The 21,173-nt window shown below is 50.8% G+C and overlaps 1 protein-coding gene across 2 annotated transcripts in view; it reads left to right on the top strand.

The window, feature by feature from the left end:
* The window catches only part of Sik3 (SIK family kinase 3), a 212,254-nt gene extending 194,496 nt beyond the window's left edge, over positions 1–17,758 (top strand). For both annotated transcript variants that reach the window (XM_021208114.1, XM_029543055.1), the window contains 10 exons: positions 733–883; positions 1,532–1,657; positions 1,908–1,993; positions 2,399–2,508; positions 3,567–3,906; positions 4,806–5,698; positions 13,960–14,120; positions 14,735–14,867; positions 15,608–15,775; positions 16,641–17,758. In XM_021208114.1, the coding sequence (XP_021063773.1) occupies positions 733–883; positions 1,532–1,657; positions 1,908–1,993; positions 2,399–2,508; positions 3,567–3,906; positions 4,806–5,698; positions 13,960–14,120; positions 14,735–14,867; positions 15,608–15,762 (2,155 nt within the window). In that variant the 3' untranslated portion in view covers positions 15,763–15,775; positions 16,641–17,758. The remainder of the gene's footprint in view (positions 1–732; positions 884–1,531; positions 1,658–1,907; positions 1,994–2,398; positions 2,509–3,566; positions 3,907–4,805; positions 5,699–13,959; positions 14,121–14,734; positions 14,868–15,607; positions 15,776–16,640) is intronic.
* Positions 17,759–21,173: the final 3,415 nt, after the last annotated feature.

Genomic DNA, 21,173 nt, shown 5'->3' on the forward strand with positions numbered 1-21,173 from the left:
GGGCAGGTGCTGCCGTGTGAGGAGATAGCATTCACAGTAGGAAGGAGGCCTCATGTGTGTTTATAAGGTACGTGCAGGATCTTGAGGCCCACCCACATTCCTGAGGAATGCACTCTCGGCGCTGGGATCAGAGGTCCCTGTCTTCCCCCACCCCAGCCTCCACCCTCCCTTCTCTAGAACAGAACTGTGAGTTCCAGGCCAGACAGACCTTTGACCACAGAACTGACTTTGGTTTCATCCTAGCCATACATAGATTACTGCTGGAGGTAACTCGGGGTCAAATGGTGAATTCTAAGTTTCTAAAGATACCAGGTAGGGATCTGGTTTTAAAAACCATAGCTTGCACAAAATTAACCACACACCACCACCACCCCCAATGTAACAATAATAGAAAATAAATGAGTGACAATAAAAACCAAGGTTCTGGTTCACCCAGTCCTGGCCGTACTGTGGAGTTGCACCTTGCTCTAGTATGCTTATATAAGAACCGGATGTAGTTGACCCCAGGACCTCAGCAGGCCTGGGAAGTAGGACCAACCTGAGGTAAGTGAGGTGGGAGATGAGGGCCTGTAGACCACTCGGGGACAGCCACCTCAGGAAGAGACACGGAGTGCCATGTGCAGGGCTCCTCATGCGTCCGCTGTCTCTGTATTCATGTAGACCCGTGGTCCCCGTGTGATTGGTCATAACCCCCGAGTCCTGGCTGCTAACCGACTCTTCCCATATATTCAGCTCCACCTACAAGGACTCCAATACCCTGCATCTCCCTACGGAGCGTTTCTCCCCCGTGCGCCGGTTCTCAGACGGGGCTACAAGCATCCAGGCCTTCAAAGCTCACCTGGAAAAACTGGGCAACAGCAGCAGCATCAAGCAGTTGCAGCAGGTAATCTATGGAGGGGCAGGGGTAGCAGTGCAGGGTCCAGGACCTGGGCAGTAACTCCTTACCCTTCGTGTCAGCCACACGGAGGGATTCTAGCTTAAAGCAGGATAGATTTCTACTGTGCATTCTTCAGTATATACTGCCCTCCCTAGGGTCAAACCTGCTTCCCTCATAATGAGACTAAAAAATGTTTCCACCACCTGAAGTTCATTGGGAAGGCATTCTGGCTTGATTTTTCTCAGGGACAAGAAAACAGTACACAGTCTTGGCAGGCCCCTTGCATGCAGGGCACGGGGTCCTAGTGGACCCAATTGCTGGACTTTCTCACCCCCATCATAATCTCCAGCTGGTACTGCTCCCAGAGGTAGCAAACCTGCTCCCAAGACACTGTGAAGAGCCAAGGGCTTCAAGTAGCACGTGCTCTGTGTTTAGTTGATTCCACACTGGGCATTCCACAGTGTGTCCTTGGCGTTCCCCACTGCTCCCCAGAGAGTGGAGCGTGAGGATCGCTGTGCGCGTGCCCAACAAGGATACCGTTCTTCCGTGGCTCATTCTGCCCATCAGTCCATGGGGGCAGATCTGCATCTTCTGAGGTCACAGCATGGGGTAGACTTGGCTGCGTCCCATTTGTCCCCGCTGCTTTCCCTTCAGGAGTGTGAGCAGCTGCAGAAGATGTACGGGGGGCAGGTGGACGAGAGAGCCCTGGAGAAGACCCAGCAGCAGCACATGCTATACCAGCAGGAGCAGCACCATCAGATCCTCCAGCAGCAAATCCAGGTAGGCCCTCACTCCCTCTCTGCTCTCTCCAAATGCGGTTTTTTTTTTGAGTTTGCTCTCAGGCTCATTGGCCTGTGCATTGCCTGAAAAACTCGGCAGTGTGGAGTGCGAGGCGCCTTTGTGGGTGACGTGTGTCTGATGAGGCACAGAAGCGACAGTCTGAGTCACAGCACTTTCTGCCTCTTCCCAGGAATAGCTCTGATGACCTTTGTAGCTCACGGTGCCGCCATTCCCCCCTTTTGTGTTTCAGGATTCTATTTGTCCTCCTCAGCCCTCCCCACCTCTTCAGGCTGCATGTGAAAACCAACCAGCCCTCCTCACCCACCAGCTCCAGAGGTAATGAACCGCTTAGCCCCTTCCTGAATCATTGGCTGGCTGGGCGGCATGGCTCCCTCGTCTGACGCATGGGGAAACTTGACTGACTTGAGCATTTGGGATAGTCTTCTAGAAGAACAGGAAAGCCAGTTTAAAGTTTGAAGGGCTTCCTGCAATGCTATTTCCTTAGCCCCATGAACACAGTGGCCTGACAGCCATCGCAGGTCAGGCCAGTGAGTGCTGCGTTGGTGGCAGGGAAGGACTGGTAGACTGAGGTGTGGGCAAGCTGTGGTGGCCTGCTACTGTGGATGTCTGCCCCAGACTACATGCTGTCTGTCTGTCTGTATGGACTGTCTGGCTGAATGTTAATTGCAGATGGCTCTGTCAGCTCAGGAGGCTTATATACCTGTTCTGTCCTTTTTTAAGGTTAAGGATTCAACCTTCAAGCCCACCCCCCAACCATCCCAGCAACCATCTCTTCAGGCAGCCAAGTAACAGTCCTCCCCCGGTCAGCAGTGCCATGATCGCGTCTCACGGTGAGTGGAGGCTGAGGGGGTGGATCCATAATGTGCCATGCAGGGGAAGCCTTGCTTTTAGGCTTTGAGGAGGTGGTGGTGGTGATGATGGGGTGGGGGTGGGGGGGTATGTGTGCGCTAAATTTCGATTCTTGACTGTGAAACCTTGGGTAAATTCCTTACCTTCTGAGTGCCTTGACTTTCTCAACAATAGCTATAATAATAGCAACACTTAAGAAATACTTTTAGGGGCTGGTGAGATGGCTCAGTGGGTAAGAGCACCGACTGCTCTTCTGAAGGTCCTGAGTTCAAATCCCAGCAACCACATGGTGGCTCACAACCACCCGTAATGAGATCTGATGCCCTCTACTGGTGTCTGAAGACAGCTACAGTGTACTTATTATGTATTATAATAAATAAATCTTAAAAAGAAAGAAAGAAAGAAAGAAAGAAAGAAAGAAAGAAAGAAAGAAAGAAAGAAAGAAAGAAAGAAAGACAGACTTATAAATCACCTGGGACAGTACCCAGTATAGTACAGGATAGCCACTATTGACGTAGCTATTAAAGCCCTCTCCAGTCCTCGTACTAGGTGTGAAGACTGATGGGTGCGGTTCCTCAGACCCAGCACACACTCAGGTCCTCACCAGTCCCCTTGGCGTTGCGGAGCAGCATAGAATTACCTATGTGCTCTTTCTACTCCAGGCGATCTTGAGTTGGCTCTTGTGTACTGTCCCAGAACTGCCACATGAGAATATGCAATTTAACCAACTCTCAGGATCATTCCTGTGTATCCTTGGTTAAGAAACACTGCATACAAACTCTGCTACCCTAAATCCAGTGATAGACCAGCTCTTGGGGGAATTAATTGGAAATGCAAATGCACGGGGAGCCCACCTGACTGACTGAGTCCTAGTTCTGTGGGTAGGACCCAGTGAGTTAGAGCTGTTTCTGCCAGTTTCTGGTCTTGTCCTGTATAGTGAGGTCTAAGAAGGCTGTTCTAGATGCTACCTGCTGTGGGGTCTCCTCTAGTTGGCAGGTAACCTGGGCACTTGGTCACCCTGTGGTCCCTTTCTCTGCAGGTGCTACATCTCCCTCCCAGTTTCAAGGCTTACCCTCCCATGGTGCAATCTTCCAGCAGCAACCCGAGAACTGTTCCCCGCCTCCCAGTGTAGCACTAACCTGCTTGGGCCTCCAGCAGGCTAGCCAGTCACAGCCAGTGACTATCCAGCTACAGGAGCCAGTTGACATGCTCAGCAACATAGCCGGGACCACTGCAGGCTCTGCAGGGCGGGGCATCCCCATCAGCCCCAGCGCCAGTCAGATTCAGATACAGCACAGAACCAGCCTAATGGCTCCCTTCAGCTATGGGCACCGGCCCTTGTCCAAGCAGCTGAGTGCTGACAGTGCAGAGGCTCACAGGTAAGTGAGAAGGGACAAGTCTACTTGTGCTCTTGTGTCACCCATTGTCAAAGCAGCGTGGTGGGCTTGAGGTGAGCTTGTTGATGTGCCAGATTGTTAGTGAGATAAGAGAAAATGGCAGAGGGCCTTCCTGATGGCCTGAAGGAAAGAAGGTCTGTTAGAGGAACGTAGAAAGATGTCCATTCCCCTGATTTATTATTCTAGGGGTCTTCCTTCTCTTTTGTCTCTAAGAGATTATTATTCTAAACAGCTCAGATTTTTTATTTATTTATTTATTTATTTATTTATTTATTTATTTATTTATTTATTTTGGTTTTTCGAGACAGGGTTTCTCTGTGTAGCCCTGGCTGTACTGGAACTCGCTCTGTAGACCAGACTGGCCTCGAACTCAGAAATCCACCTGCCTCTGCCTCCCAAGTGCTGGGATTAAAGGCGTGCGCCACCACTGCCTGGCTCCAATTATTTTTTAAGAACAGCTAGATTAGACTGTGTGTATAGCTCTGGTAGGCAAGAAACCAGATCCCTGGTTTCAGTCCCTGGCACATTCCCCAGAACCCCAGCGCCCTAGAGGCAGAGGCAGGGGGGTCAGGAGTTAGAGGTCCTCTTCAGTAACATAGCAAGTATGGCTAGCCTGGGCCACATGGAGACCCTATTCAAGAAGCCAGCTAAGGTCAGAATGTTGCCTTTGGGATAATTACATGCCCAGCGCCTTATGGTGCTTCAGAAACTTGGATGAGCAGATAAGGAGATTCATAATGGTGGTGTGCACAGTCCTCCATGCCACAGCACAGGTCTGTACCATGGGAGCTTCGTGCTAAGGAAGGAGAGTGGCTGTCCCCAGGGGAGCTGGTGTAGTTGTTACTGGAGTGCCCAGTACTCACACCGTTTTGTGTCTGCAGCTTGAACATGACTCGGTTCTCCCCTGCCAACTACGACCAGGCGCATTTACACCCCCATCTGTTTTCGGACCAGTCCCGAGGGTCCCCCGGCAGCTACAGCCCTTCAACAGGAGTGGGGTTTCCTCCAACTCAAGCCCTGAAAGTTCCTCCGCTTGACCAATTCCCCACTTTCCCTCCCAGTGGCCAGCAGCAGCCACCCCACTATACCACGTCAGCACTACAGCAGGCCCTGCTGTCTCCTACACCGCCAGACTATCCCCGACACCAGCAGGTTCCCCATATCCTTCAAGGACTGCTCTCTCCCCGGCATTCACTCACCGGCCACTCGGACATTCGGCTGCCTCCGACAGAGTTTGCACAGCTCATCAAAAGGCAGCAACAGCATCGACAGCAACAGCAGCAGCAGCAGCAGCAACAAGAATACCATGAATTGTTCAGGCACATGAACCAAGGGGATGCTGTTAGCCTAGCTCCCAGCCTCGGGGGACAGAATATGACAGAGCACCAGGCTTTATCTTATCAAAATGCTGACTCGTACCACCGCCACCATACCAGCCCCCAGCATCTCCTACAGATCAGGGCACAAGATTGTATCTCACAGGGTCCCTCGCCCACCCCCACCCATGGCTATGCCCATCAGCCACCACTAATGCATTCGGAGAGTATGGAGGAAGACTGCTTGTGTGAGGGACTCAAGGAGGGCTTCCCAGACAAGAGCTTAAGCACACTGACCAAAGGTTGCCACAACAGCCCTCTGCTCTTGTGTACCAGTGGGCCTGGGGACCCTGAGCCTTTGCTGGGAACTGTGAGTCAGGCCCGGGAGCTGGGGATGCATCCCTACGGACACCAGCCAACTGCCACCACGTTCAGTAGAAATAAGGTGCCCAGCCGAGGTAAGATTCCCCTCCGAGTAAGACTCTTGGGAGGGTCTGCTGTAGTTGAAGTGTGCAGGGGTGTTAGCTTGGTTCTGCTAGAATTCTGTGTGCCTAAGGAAAAACAACCCTAAACAGACCCTAGGACCATTTGGGGGGAGAGGTGAAGCATGTGGAAAGATGATTGGTGGGTAGGAAGTCACCTACAAAATAGACAGCAGTCAGCGGGCAGCACCCAGGACATGCCTGCTCACACCTCGGGGTCCTGGAGTCCAGATTTGCCCGGCTGTCATCAGAAAGCTGCAGTGGAAACAGTAGCAGTACTAAGGAAATGTGTAAACTGTGGGTCTGAGAGTCAGAGCCCCCAGCCCTGCCTCCTCTGTCCTGACTGAGAGATCTAGACATGAACAGTGGCCGCTGCAGCATCCTGTGGCGATGTGAGCATCTGTGTTTGTACAGACTGCCTCTGTGTGTGTCTGTGTGTCTGTCTGTCTGTCTGTGAGACAGAGAAAGAGAACTTGATAACTAAGTATGCTGCAGACTGTCCTGGGGCTGCTTTCATTTTCATCTAAAGATTAGAGTTTCCCTGAGTGAGTTTTGCTTACATGGCAAAACCAGAGTGCTAGACCCCTGTAGCCTTTTGCTTCACTCTCCTCACCACAACCACAGAGGGAGTGAAACGACTTAGCCACAGAGTCTGGGACTCTGGGCCTTTCTTCCTCATGCCCCCTGGAGTTACCCATATCTCTTGCCTTTAAAGGCGATGCACATGACTCAGATCCACAGCTGGCCAAGCCCTGCAGGGCAGGTTTTGTGAAGACTTGGTGCTTTCAGCTGGACTTAGCATGTGCTCAGAGAGAAGGGAAGTGTGCTGCATAAAATGACAGTTAAGTCCTGACCTCTGCAGCCAGTGGTGTCACCAGCCCAGAGATCTGCCCTCCATGTGCGTGTTGAACTAACTCTCTGCTGGTTGTATTTAGAGTGGAACTTTCTGAACAGGTTGTGTGTAGAATGAGAGACACATAGCAGCATTGGGGGTTGGGATGGAACAACTCTGAAGGAATAGACCTGTCAGATGGAAGGACGGACTCAACTTAGCTATGTGTATGATAAGGAAGAGACTGGGTAGAAATCACGGCAGATTTTAGCTCCCCAGGGAAGACTGTTACAAGAGACTGCCATCACAGACTACCTGAGCAGCCTTTTGCTGGGTGTGTTCTGGAAGAGGTGGATGCCTTTGATGGACACACTGTAGAAGAGCATCCATGTGTGGAAAGCTTCTGATGACTCAGCTCACTGAACCTGCATCGTGCATGCCTGCCTCCAGTGCACACACACCGAGTGCCGCTCCATCCTTTCTTCTTACTGTGACGCTGGGGCAAACCCAGGGCCTCACACATGCTAGGTGAGCAAGCTCTACACAGAGCTGCACCCAGCCTGTTATCCCCATTTTACCAGTGACACAGCTAAGACTTAGGAGATTTATAATTTGCCTCTGGGTCAGAGCTGACAATGGCAGCCAAACCCTGCTGCCAGTCGATCACCACCCCAACAATCCGTGAATGTGTCTGTGATGGCTACTGAAGAAATAGTGGAGCTGGAGGGTACCTCCCCTCCACCAGCCCCGAGTTGCCATGTTGAAATATTGTGAAAGTGTCCTTCCGAAGTTATTTTCTATGACTCTTCTTTACTTTTCTCCTACATGATATCTGTGTGGAGGGAGGACGAAGAGGCCTCTGTCACCACTGTCCCCTCAGGAATACCTCTTTAGCTGCTTCCTATCCATAGTAGGCTGTGCATAGTCAGCACACATGCTGTGGCAGCACTAGAAGAGGGAGAGGCCAGCTCTGCAGGGGAGGGAGGATTTCTAGAAGCTGGGACACACGTGGGCAGAGGAAAGAGCCATGTGAGTGTCTCAGGAACATTTGTGCCAAGGCTTGCTCAGCCTGCAGTCTAGCACAGGACAGAAGTAGAAGAAACTAAGGGGAAGGGGTAGTTTTGTTTGTTTTTCGAGACAGGGTTTCTCTGTGTAGCCCCAGCTGCCCTGGAACTCACTCTGTAAACCAGGCTGCCCTTGAACTCACAGAAATCAGTCTGCCTCTACCTCTGCCTCCTGAGTGCTGGGATTAAAGGCGAGCAGGACCACACCGCCCGGCTAAGGGAAAGGTTTTCTAAGATTCAGAATTTTGTCTAGGTCCAGCTTCAAACTGTCGTGAAAATCATGGCACACTGCTCCCTCCATTCTCCAGCAGGTAGAACAACTTGAAAGTGACTGGCAGGCTGTCAGCTGGCCCCCGTCAGAATCTTTCTTCTCAGACAGAGGCTTCATTTCAGATCAATACCGAATGGTTACAGGTCCTTCATCAAATCTATCCTCCTTTTTGCAGCTGACCAACCTCTGTTACCCCCCTCCTTCCTCCTATGCACTACCATCACATTTTGTTGACCGAGAAGCATCAAGGCAGGCTTATAACCCTCCAGGTTTCAGCTGAGAGCTCGCCTGCCTCTGTAGCCTTAGCCCAGGCTTTTGTGGGTGACTGTCACCCTTTGGGTCCCGTTTGTCAGTCGCCTTCTCCCTGACCTTTGATGGAGGTTTTCTAGAAGCTTCGCCCTCCTGCCCTCCATGCTTGCTCATCTGCAGAGATGAGTCACCCTCCTTTCTGACATCTGCCTTTGCAGTGTGGCTTTGGGAACCATGGACACAATTACCTTTAGCAAAGCCCCATCTATCCAGTGATGTGAGTGTGGGTCCCAGCACAGCGAGGCCACGCACTGGGGCAGAGATGCATTAGTGAAGCCCCATGCATGCTGCTGCCTTTAGCTCAGATCCCCTTGTTGCCGGAGGTCTGAGTGTTAACGTGATTCTTTGTGGCTTGCCCCACTGTCCGTAGGCTGGCACAGGTTGACTTGGGGCCTACTAGGTAAGCACACTTCCGTTTGCTCTGGCAGTGAGGGGCGCCAAGCCAAACAAACTCCTACTCTGTGCTTGGCGCTCTGACCGAGGTCATTGGTTCCTTTCCACACCCACCCTAGGATGTGCATGTCAAGGTACCATTTTGGTAGGAGCTGCCCTGGCCTGACCTGACATGCCTGTGAAGCCCTCAGTTGTCCTTTTCCTCTCTCTCCCTCCCCCTCCCCTCTTTTGGTTTTTCGAGACAGGGTTTCTCTGTGTAGCCCTGGCTGAGCTGGAACTCACTTTGTAGACCAGACTGGCCTCAAACTCAGAAATCCACCTGCCTCTGCCTCCCGAGTGCTGGGATTAAAGGTGTGTGCCACCACCACCCGGCTCCCCTCCCCTCTTTTTAAAGACAGGGTCTCACTGCATAACCCAGGCTGGCCTTAAACTCACAATCCTCCAAGTCAGCTTTCCACGTGCCGGGCGGGGTTCCGGGTTTATGCACCACAGCTATGTTTTCAGTTCAGGAAAGAAATTCCAGAATGGGCTGGGGAGAGGGCTCGTAATGGTAGAGGAAGAGATGTAGCTCCCCAATTAACCTGACCTCCACATACCCTCACATACATTACACACACACACACACACACATACACACACACACATACATTACACACACACATACCCTCACATACATTACATACACACATACCCTCACATACATTACACACACACACACACACACTCACATACATTACACACACACATAACCTTCACATACATTACATACACAAATACCCTTACATACATTACACACACACACACTCATACATTACACACACATACCTCACATATGTTACACACACACATACCCCACATATGTTACACACACACATACCCTCACATACATTACACACACATACCTCACATATGTTACACACACACATACCCTCACATACATTACACACATACTCGATAATGAGAGAGAAACGCCACAGATCATTTGCCATGGGTTTTGAGAAGAAATGGTTCTAACAGTGTGCCGCACTGTAGGCGAGCGCAAAACCCGCACCCGTGTCTCCCTGTTTCAACAGAGGACCTTGATGGTTCTTGACGCCCTTCCATCGAGCAGGCTAGTCTCTTGACGTTTAACCTATCACTCCGTGGGAGGGCAGCTGAATACAAGTTAGTGAGCCAGGGTCGTGGGTGCTGCGGGAATGTGGAAAGCTGAAGGGCCTGTCTTCAGAAAGCGTTTTTCACGAAGAGCTGTATCAGAAGTGGCGTGGACTATGTGCTACAGTTCACCAGAGCAGAACTCTGCATTTATTGGCATTTCTGAAGGGTGAATGAGTTAAGCTTACCAATGTTAGTCTAGGAAACTTAGATGCCCCTGTACCCGACCCAGTCTGTGCTTTCCTGTTCCCTATAAGGCTATTTGCCACCAGCCAGTAGGAAGCCAGGCTGGGCAGAGCTCTGAGCACCTACTGTGCCAGAAATGTCCTCCAAACGCTGCAAGTTTCAGAGTTAACCTGCCTTCTATTGCACTATGGTCTCATTCTCTTCCACTTAAGGTAGGTTGCCCTCCTGCAGTGTTGCAGGGGCTTAAGGCTTTTGACTTCACAAGTAAATGAATACAATTGCAGTCAGTTGAGACTACCACCTTAAACCCAGATAGAAAACCGCATCTTCTTCTTTGAGCCCAGTCAGCTTCCAGCCTTGTAAGGGATAAAGTGCTGACAGCCTTGCTGGGGTTAAGACAGTAGCCCTTGCTGGGCGTGGTGGTACACGCCTTTAACCCCAGCACTTGGGAGGTAGAGGCAGGTGGATTTCTGAGTTCAAGGCCAGCCTGGTCTACAAAGTGAGTTCCAGGACAGCCAGGGCTATACAGAGAAACCCTGTCTCAAACAAAACAAACAAACAAAAAAGACAGTAGCCCTTAGAGCCTCTAAGAGGGGTGGGCAAACATGCGGTTTCTCATTTACTCTTAAAACCCAGTAAATGAATAAGGATGAGTCAACATTGACAGATTGCACAGTTATGCAAGCTGGCCCAGAGTCCCCCAGGGTGTGGGGGTGTGCCTTGGATTCTCATTGTGCATTTTGTCCCTTACTTGTTTGGGCAGTTACTCTCCCCTCTGTACCCTCTGGGTTCTTGGAAGACATAGCCCTTGTATTATTTATAGATCCTTCTGTAAGCCTGGCTGTTCTCTTACTCCTAAAATGGCCTGAAGGGTGCCAAAGGTTCTAGTTCCCTGGTCAGTGGGTTAGTCTTTACAGCCAGCCACGGGTCAGCAGGGCTCAGCTGAGGGCTTGGAGTCCCAGGCTCAGCGCCCTTCCTGATCTGACTCCTTTACCTGTGGAGCCCTCGGTGCTTATCACAGACCTTCCACTGGTGTCAGGCTGTTGGAGCCCTGGAACAGCCCTGACCTGTCAGATAAGGGACATTAAGGGTAAGGGGAGGCTGCCTGGCCGCCAGGCTTTGTGTACTCTGGTGATAACCTGGAACCTGTCTCCCTCGACCCTCATTCTTGGCCCCTGTATTCTTTCCTTTATCCCCGTGTTAGCTTCCTGTCACTGGAACAAAATACCCAAGAAAATCAACTTAGGAGGAGGAAAGGTTTGTCCTGACTCATGGTGTCAGAGGTCTCAGCTCATAATTTGTCCTTGTTGCTTTGGAGCCTGTGGTGAGAGACACATCATGGCAAGGAGCATGTTGGACAAAGCTGCACCTTATTCTGACTGGGGAACAGAAAGGAAGCCATTGGGGACCCAGCCGCAAAACTCCAGTCCATAGCCCAGTGTCCTAACTTATCTTCTTCAAAAAGTTTTCTCATTTATATTTATTTTGTGTAGTAGGGATACGGGTGTTGTGTTCTGTAGCCTGTATGTGGAGGTCAGAGGACAACCTGCAAGGGTCAGTTCTCTCCCTCCACCCTACTGGTCCCAGGGATTGAACTCAGGCTTAGGGTAAGCACCTTTACTCACTGAGCCATCCTGTCACCCCAAAAGGGAGAAGGAGGGTGTGTATGTGTGTGTGTGTGTGTGTGTGTGTGTGTGTGTGTGTGTGTGCGCGCGCGCGCAGCTCAGGACAGTTGAGGGGAGTCAGTTCTCTTCTCCCACCTATGGGCCCTAGGGATTTAACTCAGGTCAGCGCCACACAGTGATGACCAAGTCTCAACATGCGAGCCTTTGGGCAACAGCCAAAAATCCTCACAGGGTCCTCTCTAACCCTTCCCAGCTCCCTCTCAGCACAGGGACCAGCACAGCGTCTGAGTGGGGGACGCTTCATTTTCCTCTGCTACGGGGGGTGGGGGTCTTGTGATGTTTAAGGCTCAAACACAGGGTTCTACACTCTCTAGGCAAACATTCCGCTGCTGACCTGTGACTTCAGCCCTGGGTCTGGTTTATAGTCTCATTTGTTTCTTTCAGACCAAAGGCTGCTACCCTGGAAACTAAAAATTGGGTAACTTACTTGTTTATTGTTCTGCGCTCTATCTATCAGCAGCCTGTGGGGTAGGCTCCAGAAGCACTGGTCCAGAAAGATCAGCTAGCTTGCTCAAGTTCCCTTCACCCTCCTTAGGAAGCGATGAAGCTAGAATCAAGCTGAGTCTTCCCACCCAGGAGGTGCCTGTGGCACCTTTACCACCTCCACCTGACAGAAGTGAGCCTTCAGCTGGGCACTCGGGAAAGCTGGGCACCTCACTTGCCAAGTGATAGCCTCCTGTGACCTGAGGCCTGGGAACATCACTTAGGAAAGCAGACAGGAAGGCATGGAAGGGAAGCAGAGCACACAAGACTGGGTGGGACCTTAGATTTGGAGAAACCTCATTTTCAGGTCTAAAAAATCCAAAAGGGGAGAAAGAGAACTTAGCAGACAGGAAAACACATGGGGGGTGGGGGAGGTACTGTTCTGGAAGATGTAGTGGGGTGGAAATACTAAGATTCAGGCGCATGCTCTTAGTGAAGAGAGCCACTTGCCATCTGCTCCTGATTGATCACAGTCCTTAAAGTCTCTGCCCAAGGTCAGAGGTCGCAGAGCAGTAAACCCTTGATGACCTGAGTTTGAGCCTTAGAAAGGGAGGAGAAAGCCAACTCCTGAAAGTTGTCCTTCATCTCCACATACATGTCATAGCATGTATGGACCCATGTACACAGCTAACAATTGTTTAAATGTTTTAAATCTCTGAACAAGGGATGGGAATGGAGCACTACATATATACAACACATGCACCACATATAACAAACATGTGCATATACACTCATTTACATGTACTGTGACATGCACACACATGCGTATAATTTAAAAGTAAGAACGGGATTTTTTTAAAGTGTGGCCTTTATAGGGAAGTAACTAGGGGTGGTTAGAAAATGATCTAAGTGAGAGATAATGGCCCTTGACTGGAAGCAGGCAGTCTGGGGGCTGAGGTGACCACCACTGAGCGAGTGGACTCTTTAGATTTAGAGCCACTATGGGGCCAGGAAGAGGGAATTAAGCATGACTCCAGGTACTTAACCTAAAAGATTGGGGGAGGGAGGGCAGTGCCAAACAAGGGCTCTTAAAGGAGTAGCAGGCTTCTGGGGAAGTTAATGAGTTTGAAATTTAACGTAAGTGTTACATACTAGTTAGAAAGCCAAGAAAAAAGTTGGATCTATGGATCTGAAACCAAAAAAAAAAAAAGGATTTCAGTAATTCTTTTTACATTTAGTGTGTGTGTGCACATGCGTGTGTGTGTGTGTGTGTGTGATTTCTCTTCCTAGGCGGGTTCTGAGGATACAACTCAGATCATCAAGCCTGATGACAAGTGCCTCTCTCCACTGAATGTCTCACTCAGTATTTTTAAATACATGAGCAGTGTGGTTGAAGCCATGGACCTAGATGATGTCAAAATAGGCATGAGGAGAGAGGTCAGGTACAGCTGTGTGCAAGCACTTATGAAAGGTGAAGGAGCCATAGGCGGCAGCAGCAGTGGTGGTGGGATAGTGGGAGAGACCTGGGATGGCTCTAAGGCAGAGGCCAAGGCCATGGATACAGCCCAGAAGCCCCTCATCTCTAGAGCTCTCCATGAGCTCATTCAGGAGCTGAGCACAAGCTAAACCAGCAGAGCGATGGAGAAAGAAGAAGATGGGTGCAGCCCAGCTCACACCCCATACGTGGGTTTTTCCTTATGGGGTAAGGAGTGTCTTAAACCCCTATTTGCTGTAGGACTTGATGTTGTCAGGCTGGCCCCAGCTCCTCTAACACCCATGCCAGCTGGCTGAGCATTGGCAGTTGGGCAAATGTGGTCCCTGCCCTCTCACTCATTGTGTCTTACAAAGGGCTACATGGGAGTTGGTGTTACCCGGAGAAGCTCTGGGCCTGCTCACCTTGCTTCTCTTGCTCTGTCTCCTAGAGTCTGTCATAGGGAACTGCCTGGAAAGAAGTTCTGGACAAGCAATGGAGCTGCCGGATCACAACGGCCTTGGGTATCCAGCACGGCCCTTAGTCAGTGAGCACCTCAGGTCCCGGACCCTCCAGAGACACCACACGATCCAGAACAGTGACGATGCTTATGTATGTTGGCTCCTCCTGCTGCTTAAAGGTGGGATGGTGCCATCTCAGCCTGAAAGCAGAGTGTCCCCTTCTGCCATCTCCTCAGAGTCCAGCCCTCTGCAAGCTGTGGAGACTTTTTTTTTTTCTTTGACTCTCCATAACAGACCATCTTTAGCAGGAAAGTCTTTCATCCGTATGTTAGACTTGGGGATCAAATGATCTGACATCCAGGGTCTTGACCTCTCCCAGAAATCTAAATCCAGCCTTCAGTATATGGACTCTGGATTTTTGGTCCATTCCTGACAGCTGTTTTGCCATCTTTGGCTTTCTTGAGTTGACCTGTCAGAGCAAGTCTTGTCAACTGGGACACGCCCAGCCATGGTAGCACCTGTATGCCATCAGGCAGCCATTCGTGGCCATTCAAATGTAAATGTGTTAAAGTTACCCAAAATTATAAATTTAGTTCTGCCATAAATAACAGTTACACTTTACACACACTGCAGTCACCATGTTACACGGGCACTTGAGAACAAAGCTGTCAGACCTCACTGTCTGTGGATGGGCTGGGAAGGGACAGGGGTCCCCTGAGAGTGACACACTGTCTGGCACTCATTGCTGCTGGTTCCTCTCTACAGGTACAGCTGGATACCTTGCCAGGAATGAGCCTGGTGGCAGGCAAGGCGCTGAGCTCTGCCCGGATGTCAGATGCAGTTCTCAGTCAGTCTTCACTCATGGGCAGCCAACAGTTTCAGGATGAGGAAGATGAAGGTAAGGCCTTGCCCATGGGCACCCCAGGCAGTCTTCTGTGGAAATTGTTCACTGGCTGAGGTGCTACACACATTGTCGCTCCCATGGTGTGCACATGTTAGGGGCTCTGGCTTCTGTCAGCACAGGGACATCACAGTCCAGGTTCAGTGCTAGAGCAGGATACACCTTCAACAGTAGCTCTCTTTCGATTTCTCCTTAAAGGGCTTCATATCCTTGTAGAACATTTATTTCTATGACTTTGTAGAGCCAGGGTGGGAGACCGTAGATAGAGCCTGGTGACAGACAGGTCCACCCTTTCTAAGGTCTACAGGCAAAGCCTAGGGAGTCTTCATCCTAAGTCTTCATCTGGGAGGCCATCCGGAGAGCAGTGCCCATGTCCTGGCTGGGTCCTGAGCATGCTGGCCTCCTGAGGGTAGTGTTTATTAGTGTGGCGCCCAAGAAAAAGTGGCCTGGCCTGGCTCCTATAGCACTCACTACAGTCATCCTGCCCCCCAACCACAAGAAAAGGAAGGCTCCTGAAGGGTTTTTCATCTTCACCCCCATGTGTCAGTTGCTCGTGAGGGTGATGAAAGGAAGAGGCAGGTGGTCAGGAAGGTTCCCTAACATCTGAAGGGCCTGCTGTGGCTTGAGTCAGAGCTGGACTTGGGCTGGGTTGCTAGACAAGAACCTCCTCAGCCTCCTCTCTCCTGTCCCACCCGCTCCCCCCACCTTTGCCTCACATGTTCTTTTTGGTCTTGCAGAATGTGGGGTGAGCCTGGGCCATGAGCATCCAGGTCTGGGTGATGGCAGCCAGCATCTCAACTCCTCTCGCTATCCAGCTACGTGTGTTACAGACATCATGCTCAACCACAAGCACCCAGAGGTCTCCTTCAGTATGGAGCAGGCCGGCGTGTAGCAGGATATGGAAAGTGAGTGCCACCCTGGTCAGGCCCAAGCAGCCCTGGGGCCCAGTGTCAGCCCCTCATCGCATCAGCGTGTTCATTCCATGTGTGGTACCCCACTAAACTTGAGCGACACTCTCTGTGCAGCCTTCCTGGTCTGCCTGTTTCTTCATTAAGTGCTGTGTCAGTTTTGAGGTGGACTGAGGACTCTATTTTAGGGATAAGGTACGTGGCCCACCTCATGTTATAGATGCTATGGCTCTAATGAAGTCCGGGCTACAGATGCAGAGGCCAGTGACCTTTGGCCAGCTCTCTAAAGCTAGTCTTTACACTCCATCCTGAAGAGTGAAACCCAACCAGAAAAGGGGGGGAAAAGCAGATCCAGTCAGACTCCTTCACTGGTGGTTTTTGTTGTTTGGTTTTGGCATTTTGGTGCTAGGCATAGAACCCCGGGCCATGCAAGCCCTCTACTACAGAGCCCTGGCCCCGGCCCCAGCCCTGGCCCCAGCCCCAGCTGGACTTTTTAGGGGGTAAGTCAAGAATATTTAGTCCAAGGCCCATGCTGAAAAGGTTCACAGGCCCTGTTGGCCCAGCAGAGGTCACATGGATGTTGAGTGCTTGTGGCTCTATCTCTACAGAGACAGAACGACTTGAGGGAAGTAAAGCCACAGGCAGAGGCGTGGCAGAGCCTCAGTGTGGCAAGACTCATATAATGAGACCAAAAAAAAAAATAAAAGACTTCACTGAGGGCCTTCGTGCCTGTGGCTCACTGACAGAGCACAGGCATGGACGCACAGGGCCTTGAGTCCCAGCCCCAGTACCATTAGAAAGAGTGGGGAGAGAGGGCGAAGTCATGTCCCTCTCCTTCACGGTGGTCCTGTCTGCTTCATAGGTCCGAGTACAGCTCCAGGAGGAGGCTGAGTCTACACCAATAGACCAACAGTGTCCAGCAGCGCCACACTGCTCCTCCGTCTGTGTCTCCGCCACAACAGTGCAGCTCCTTCCCCTACACTAGACACCAGTAGGCCAACGCTTGGGTTGCGAGGGACATTTGCCATGTTTGCTTGTATGACCAAGGCAGCAAGGAAATAAACAGGAAATCAGTGTCCTCCATCTTTCATGAGCCAGCATCTGGTGTGCTTGATGAGTTGAGTTCTGCTGTTAGGAGATTTGCTTGTGTTTTGTTTTGGAAAATTTCCTTTGGAGATAACTTATTCTCTTTGCCTTGCCCACCCCTACCCCCTTGAGCATCTCTCTCTCTCTCTCTCTCTCTCTCTCTCTCTCTCTTGTTTTCTCCTACCATTTCTGAGGTAGATGAACCAGGGGTTAGTATTCAGGGGCTGACCTCAGGACCCTCCCTTCCACAGCCTGTCCCAGACCAGCCTCTCTCCCTCTGCCCTGGTCTGCCGGGAACAAATGCTAGACTGGAGTGTGGTGGCCAAGAAAGGGAGAGGACAGGGGCAGTGGCCCCTGCCTTTGGAGAGTGGAACAGCAGAAGAAACCTGAGTCTGGAGTCTGACACAGTGTCCTGTGGCCTCCACTAGAATTCTGTCTGGCCCTGCAGAATTCCATCAGGTCCCAGCACTGGCAGAATGGCCTGGTGCTGAAGGTTTTCCAACCAGAATGGTTCAGCGTAGGCCCCTCTGGTGTGTGGTCCAGTTCCCCTCCAGTCACCAACTGGTTCCCCCTCGTGAGTGAACACCCAGGAGTGGTGCACTGTGCTGTTTGTGTGGTCTTCATTCTTATTCTCTACTGTGTTGTAAAAAGGGCCATTGGTCCATTTGTGTGCACACATATGAGAGTGTACATGCCCTTCCCTGTAGCCTCTTTGTCACAGACAAGAATCGGAGGCTATACAGGGTACCTTAACCTTCTCCTCTCCCCAGCATCCTCGGCCCCTATATTTTAATTCTTGATCATGTAGGAATTGTTTTTGATAAATATTGATATTATTGTTATTATTGTTATTATTAATAAAGACAAAAAGGATTTTTTTTTGTTTGTTTAAAAGAGAAATTTTAACCAGATTCTGTGCTATTGAACTATGGCTTGCACCTTCTGTTTGAAGCGTTTTCCTTGGCTTTGGCATCGTGAGCCACTCTCCTGTGCCAGCGGCGGATGCAGTGGCCTCCCTTCCCCAGCCGAAGCAACACATAGGCAGTAGCTACTGTCCTTGTCATTTCCTTTCTCTCTGCAGTCAGAAACCAAAGTCTGGGGCCAAATGAGGCCTGGCTTCTCTTCTGGTCTTCAAAACCAGAGAGGAATGGTCCCTGCTCTTGACTCCCAGCCCTCATTTCTGAGAGCCAGGGGCCGCCAACCTCTGAGTATGCACAGAAGAAAGCCGCTGCCTACCATGGCATCCGGACGTTACCAGCAGGGTCCCTAGCCATCTTATCCTTCCGCACCGACCCTGAAAGCTTGCTCCTGAGCCCATTGTCCCTTGAATGGGTTTGTTTCCATGCCCTCCAATCTCCCCTCCACTTCAGGTGTCACTAATTACTAGCCAGAAGATGTCTGACTCCCAAGAAAGCTTGACAAGCCATTGTGGGCTTCCAAGCTCAGTCTAGCTCTGATGCTCCAGCCCCGCCCTGCTGCTCCCCACGCTCGGCCTGACCTGTTTACATGGTACTGGATTGATGGAAGAGCAGGCACCACCCTCCAGAGCCACCCAGACGAAAGCCAGTGAGCCTATTAACCGTGCCATCTTGCGAACTGTTTTCAAGATCACCATTGCTTTATATTGTAGTAACCAATATGCGCAGTACATGTTGAATGTATATGAATCTACTTTACTATTTCTGTTCTTTGAAAATGTAAGAAGTATTTTTTCCTTTCTCATTTCTGTTGAGCTAAATAATAATAATAATAATAATAATAATAATAATAATAATCTCCAGATTCAAGTTGCTAGGAGCTTCTGTCCTTGTTTGTGTGGGACATCTACAACTTAGTAACTTGGTCGGACTGTAGGAGGTTGTGGAAATAAAAACCTGATTATGTCCTAACGCTGATATGTTGTTTGCCTTATGGTTCAGAGTTTAGTTGAGAGAATCACATGGGGTAGGGGTGGAGGTGACCCAGGTGTCTGGACAAGTCCCCAGACTTAGGGTGGGGCTTTGAGCAGCACATTCTCACCTTGCCTCTTGGCCTCTGAACCTGGCAAGTCAGACTCACACTGTGTCCAGGCACCTGTGTGGACTCTAACCCCTCAGAAGGGACACATTTGTGTTTGCAGAGTTGGGTGGGAAAGGGATTCCTTGGGGTCCTCAGAAGGAGAGCCTTGCATTGACCCTGGCTGGAACCTTTACGGGGTGGCCTCCCTCAGCTGTAGGACAGACGGGAGTTTGGTACTGTTTTCCGATGTCTGTTCTGTCCTGGAGGGCAGAATTTCCAGCAGGGCCCCAGGCACTGCTGAAAGAGCTGAAGTCACATGGAAAGAAAGATCAATGATTTGGGGAGTACTGAGATTTGCAGAAAGAGTGACAGAGGCTGGAAGGATGGCTCAGTGGTTAAGAGCACCAACTTCCTGCAACTCACACCACACAGAACTCCCAATTCCAAGGACCCCACCCAACATGCTTCCAGGCTCCTGTGTACAGATAACATAGACTCAGAGATACAAAACTCTTTGGGAGGGGGAAGAAAGCCTTTGAGGCTAGAATTGCAATGGAACTGCTCAGAGCGGAAGGGGCTTTCTCAGCTGAGCCCCTGGAGGCCCTGAAGGTGTACGTACCGTACAGAGGTGAGCTGGCTTGGGAACCAGTGATGGGCCCTAAGGACTCCCAAAAGGTCAGTACACCTTTTGCTGCTGCTGTGTCTGCAAAGTTTTTCGCTAGAGGTGGGGTAGGTACCCAGAGGCAGCCAGATTCACTCTGGGATCTGAACCTGGACATCTCTGCCCTCCAGAAAGGAAGGAAAGACTTCCTGACTTTGTACTGGAGCCATGCCCCACCCACTTAACCACAGGGACCTTAGTGTCCTGAGCAGGAGGCCGGAACATCATTCAGAGCTGCTGACAGTGTCCTTGCCGCAATAAGACTTCCAGACAGGAATCACTGGGGACCCAGTCAGCCTTAGGGAGACCCTCCCCAGCCCTGGCTCCCCGTTCCTGTTAGCACTACCCCTTGTCGGGTACATATTCCCAGAAGGGGCTGGCACCATTGAAGGCCTACACCTTTCTGTGACCCTTTGCCTGTCTGAGAAGCTTTGGTGTATCAATGCCATTCATTCAGTAAATGTTTGATGTCTCTGGTGCCAGGCCCACCAAAGGACAGAGTCCTTGCACTGCCCTGTGCAGGTGATCTGCTGTGCTGAGACAGAAGTTGTGAAATGGGCTGCGTTTGCTGCTGTTGAAGCCACCAGCACTCCCGAGAGTGTCAGGATCCCAGGCCAGCACTTGCTGGTTCAATCCAGGAGTCACTTTGGAAGGTCCCAAGATGATGGAGTGAGGGTAGTGAGAGAAATGCCAATGATAGGCACTGTCTTTACTCCCTGGACCAATTCGGTCACCCAACACCTCTAACAGTGGCCAACCCCAGTCTCAATCTGTGATGAGCCCATTTGACTTGATCTGTCCGGGAAGGCTTCCTGTCCAGAATAGTAAGGAGCTATCTAGACTAGTTTAAGCCAATTGTCCCCTGATAAAGTGACAGTCACTAGCAAGTAAGTATGGGGGGGGGGGAGGAGAGTGAGCACAGTGCATACACCTATCACCTCAGCACAGAAAGCCAAGGCAGGATTACCCCAAGTTTGAGACCAGCCTGGACTATATGCCAAGACAGGAGCACACTCATTGCTCAGTCAGGTTGTCCCAGAGTCCTCTACTCTGATGTCTTGGATTCCAGTCCCCAAGCCATGTCCCTGGAGAGAGTATGAAGGCTTTGGAAATGAAGAAATCACCATCAAAGAACTAGAGGCCGGACCTGATCCCTAGCCCCATGAGCACTGTCTCAAAGCTGAGGGGCAAGAGTGTTCTTAGCAGCTCTGAGCCGTTTTTTTTCTGACAGGCAAACTACCAAGGGGGAGAACATGGCGTCCAGCCTTACAGGGGTGTCTCAAGTTTACTTTAAATGAGTTGCGGAGCAAATGTTAGATTCGATTAGGATTGGCCAGCATGGTTTCAGTAACGAGCCAGAGAGCAAGGTAGGACTGTGGGAAGCAGCCTGGAGGCCAAACAGATCCCCCACACACCCTCAAAACACCTAAAAAAAACTACTCCTGTGGAGGCCACCTCCCTCTGAGTGCTTCCACAGCCCTCTGGGGCTGGTATCAACCTGGAAAAGATGCCCTGCAAGCCAGGCACCTGCCTCGCCCCATTTTTGCTGCCAGCAGCTGGGGTCACAGGCTATGGCCTAGTAACAGAATGTGTTGGTGGCAGTGACGTTAGGAGTCTGGGACACAGAACACTTGCCGTTTGCTGTTGGTC

The sequence above is a fragment of the Mus pahari genome, chromosome 10, assembly GCF_900095145.1.
Source record: "Mus pahari chromosome 10, PAHARI_EIJ_v1.1, whole genome shotgun sequence".
NCBI lineage: Eukaryota > Metazoa > Chordata > Mammalia > Rodentia > Muridae > Mus > Mus pahari.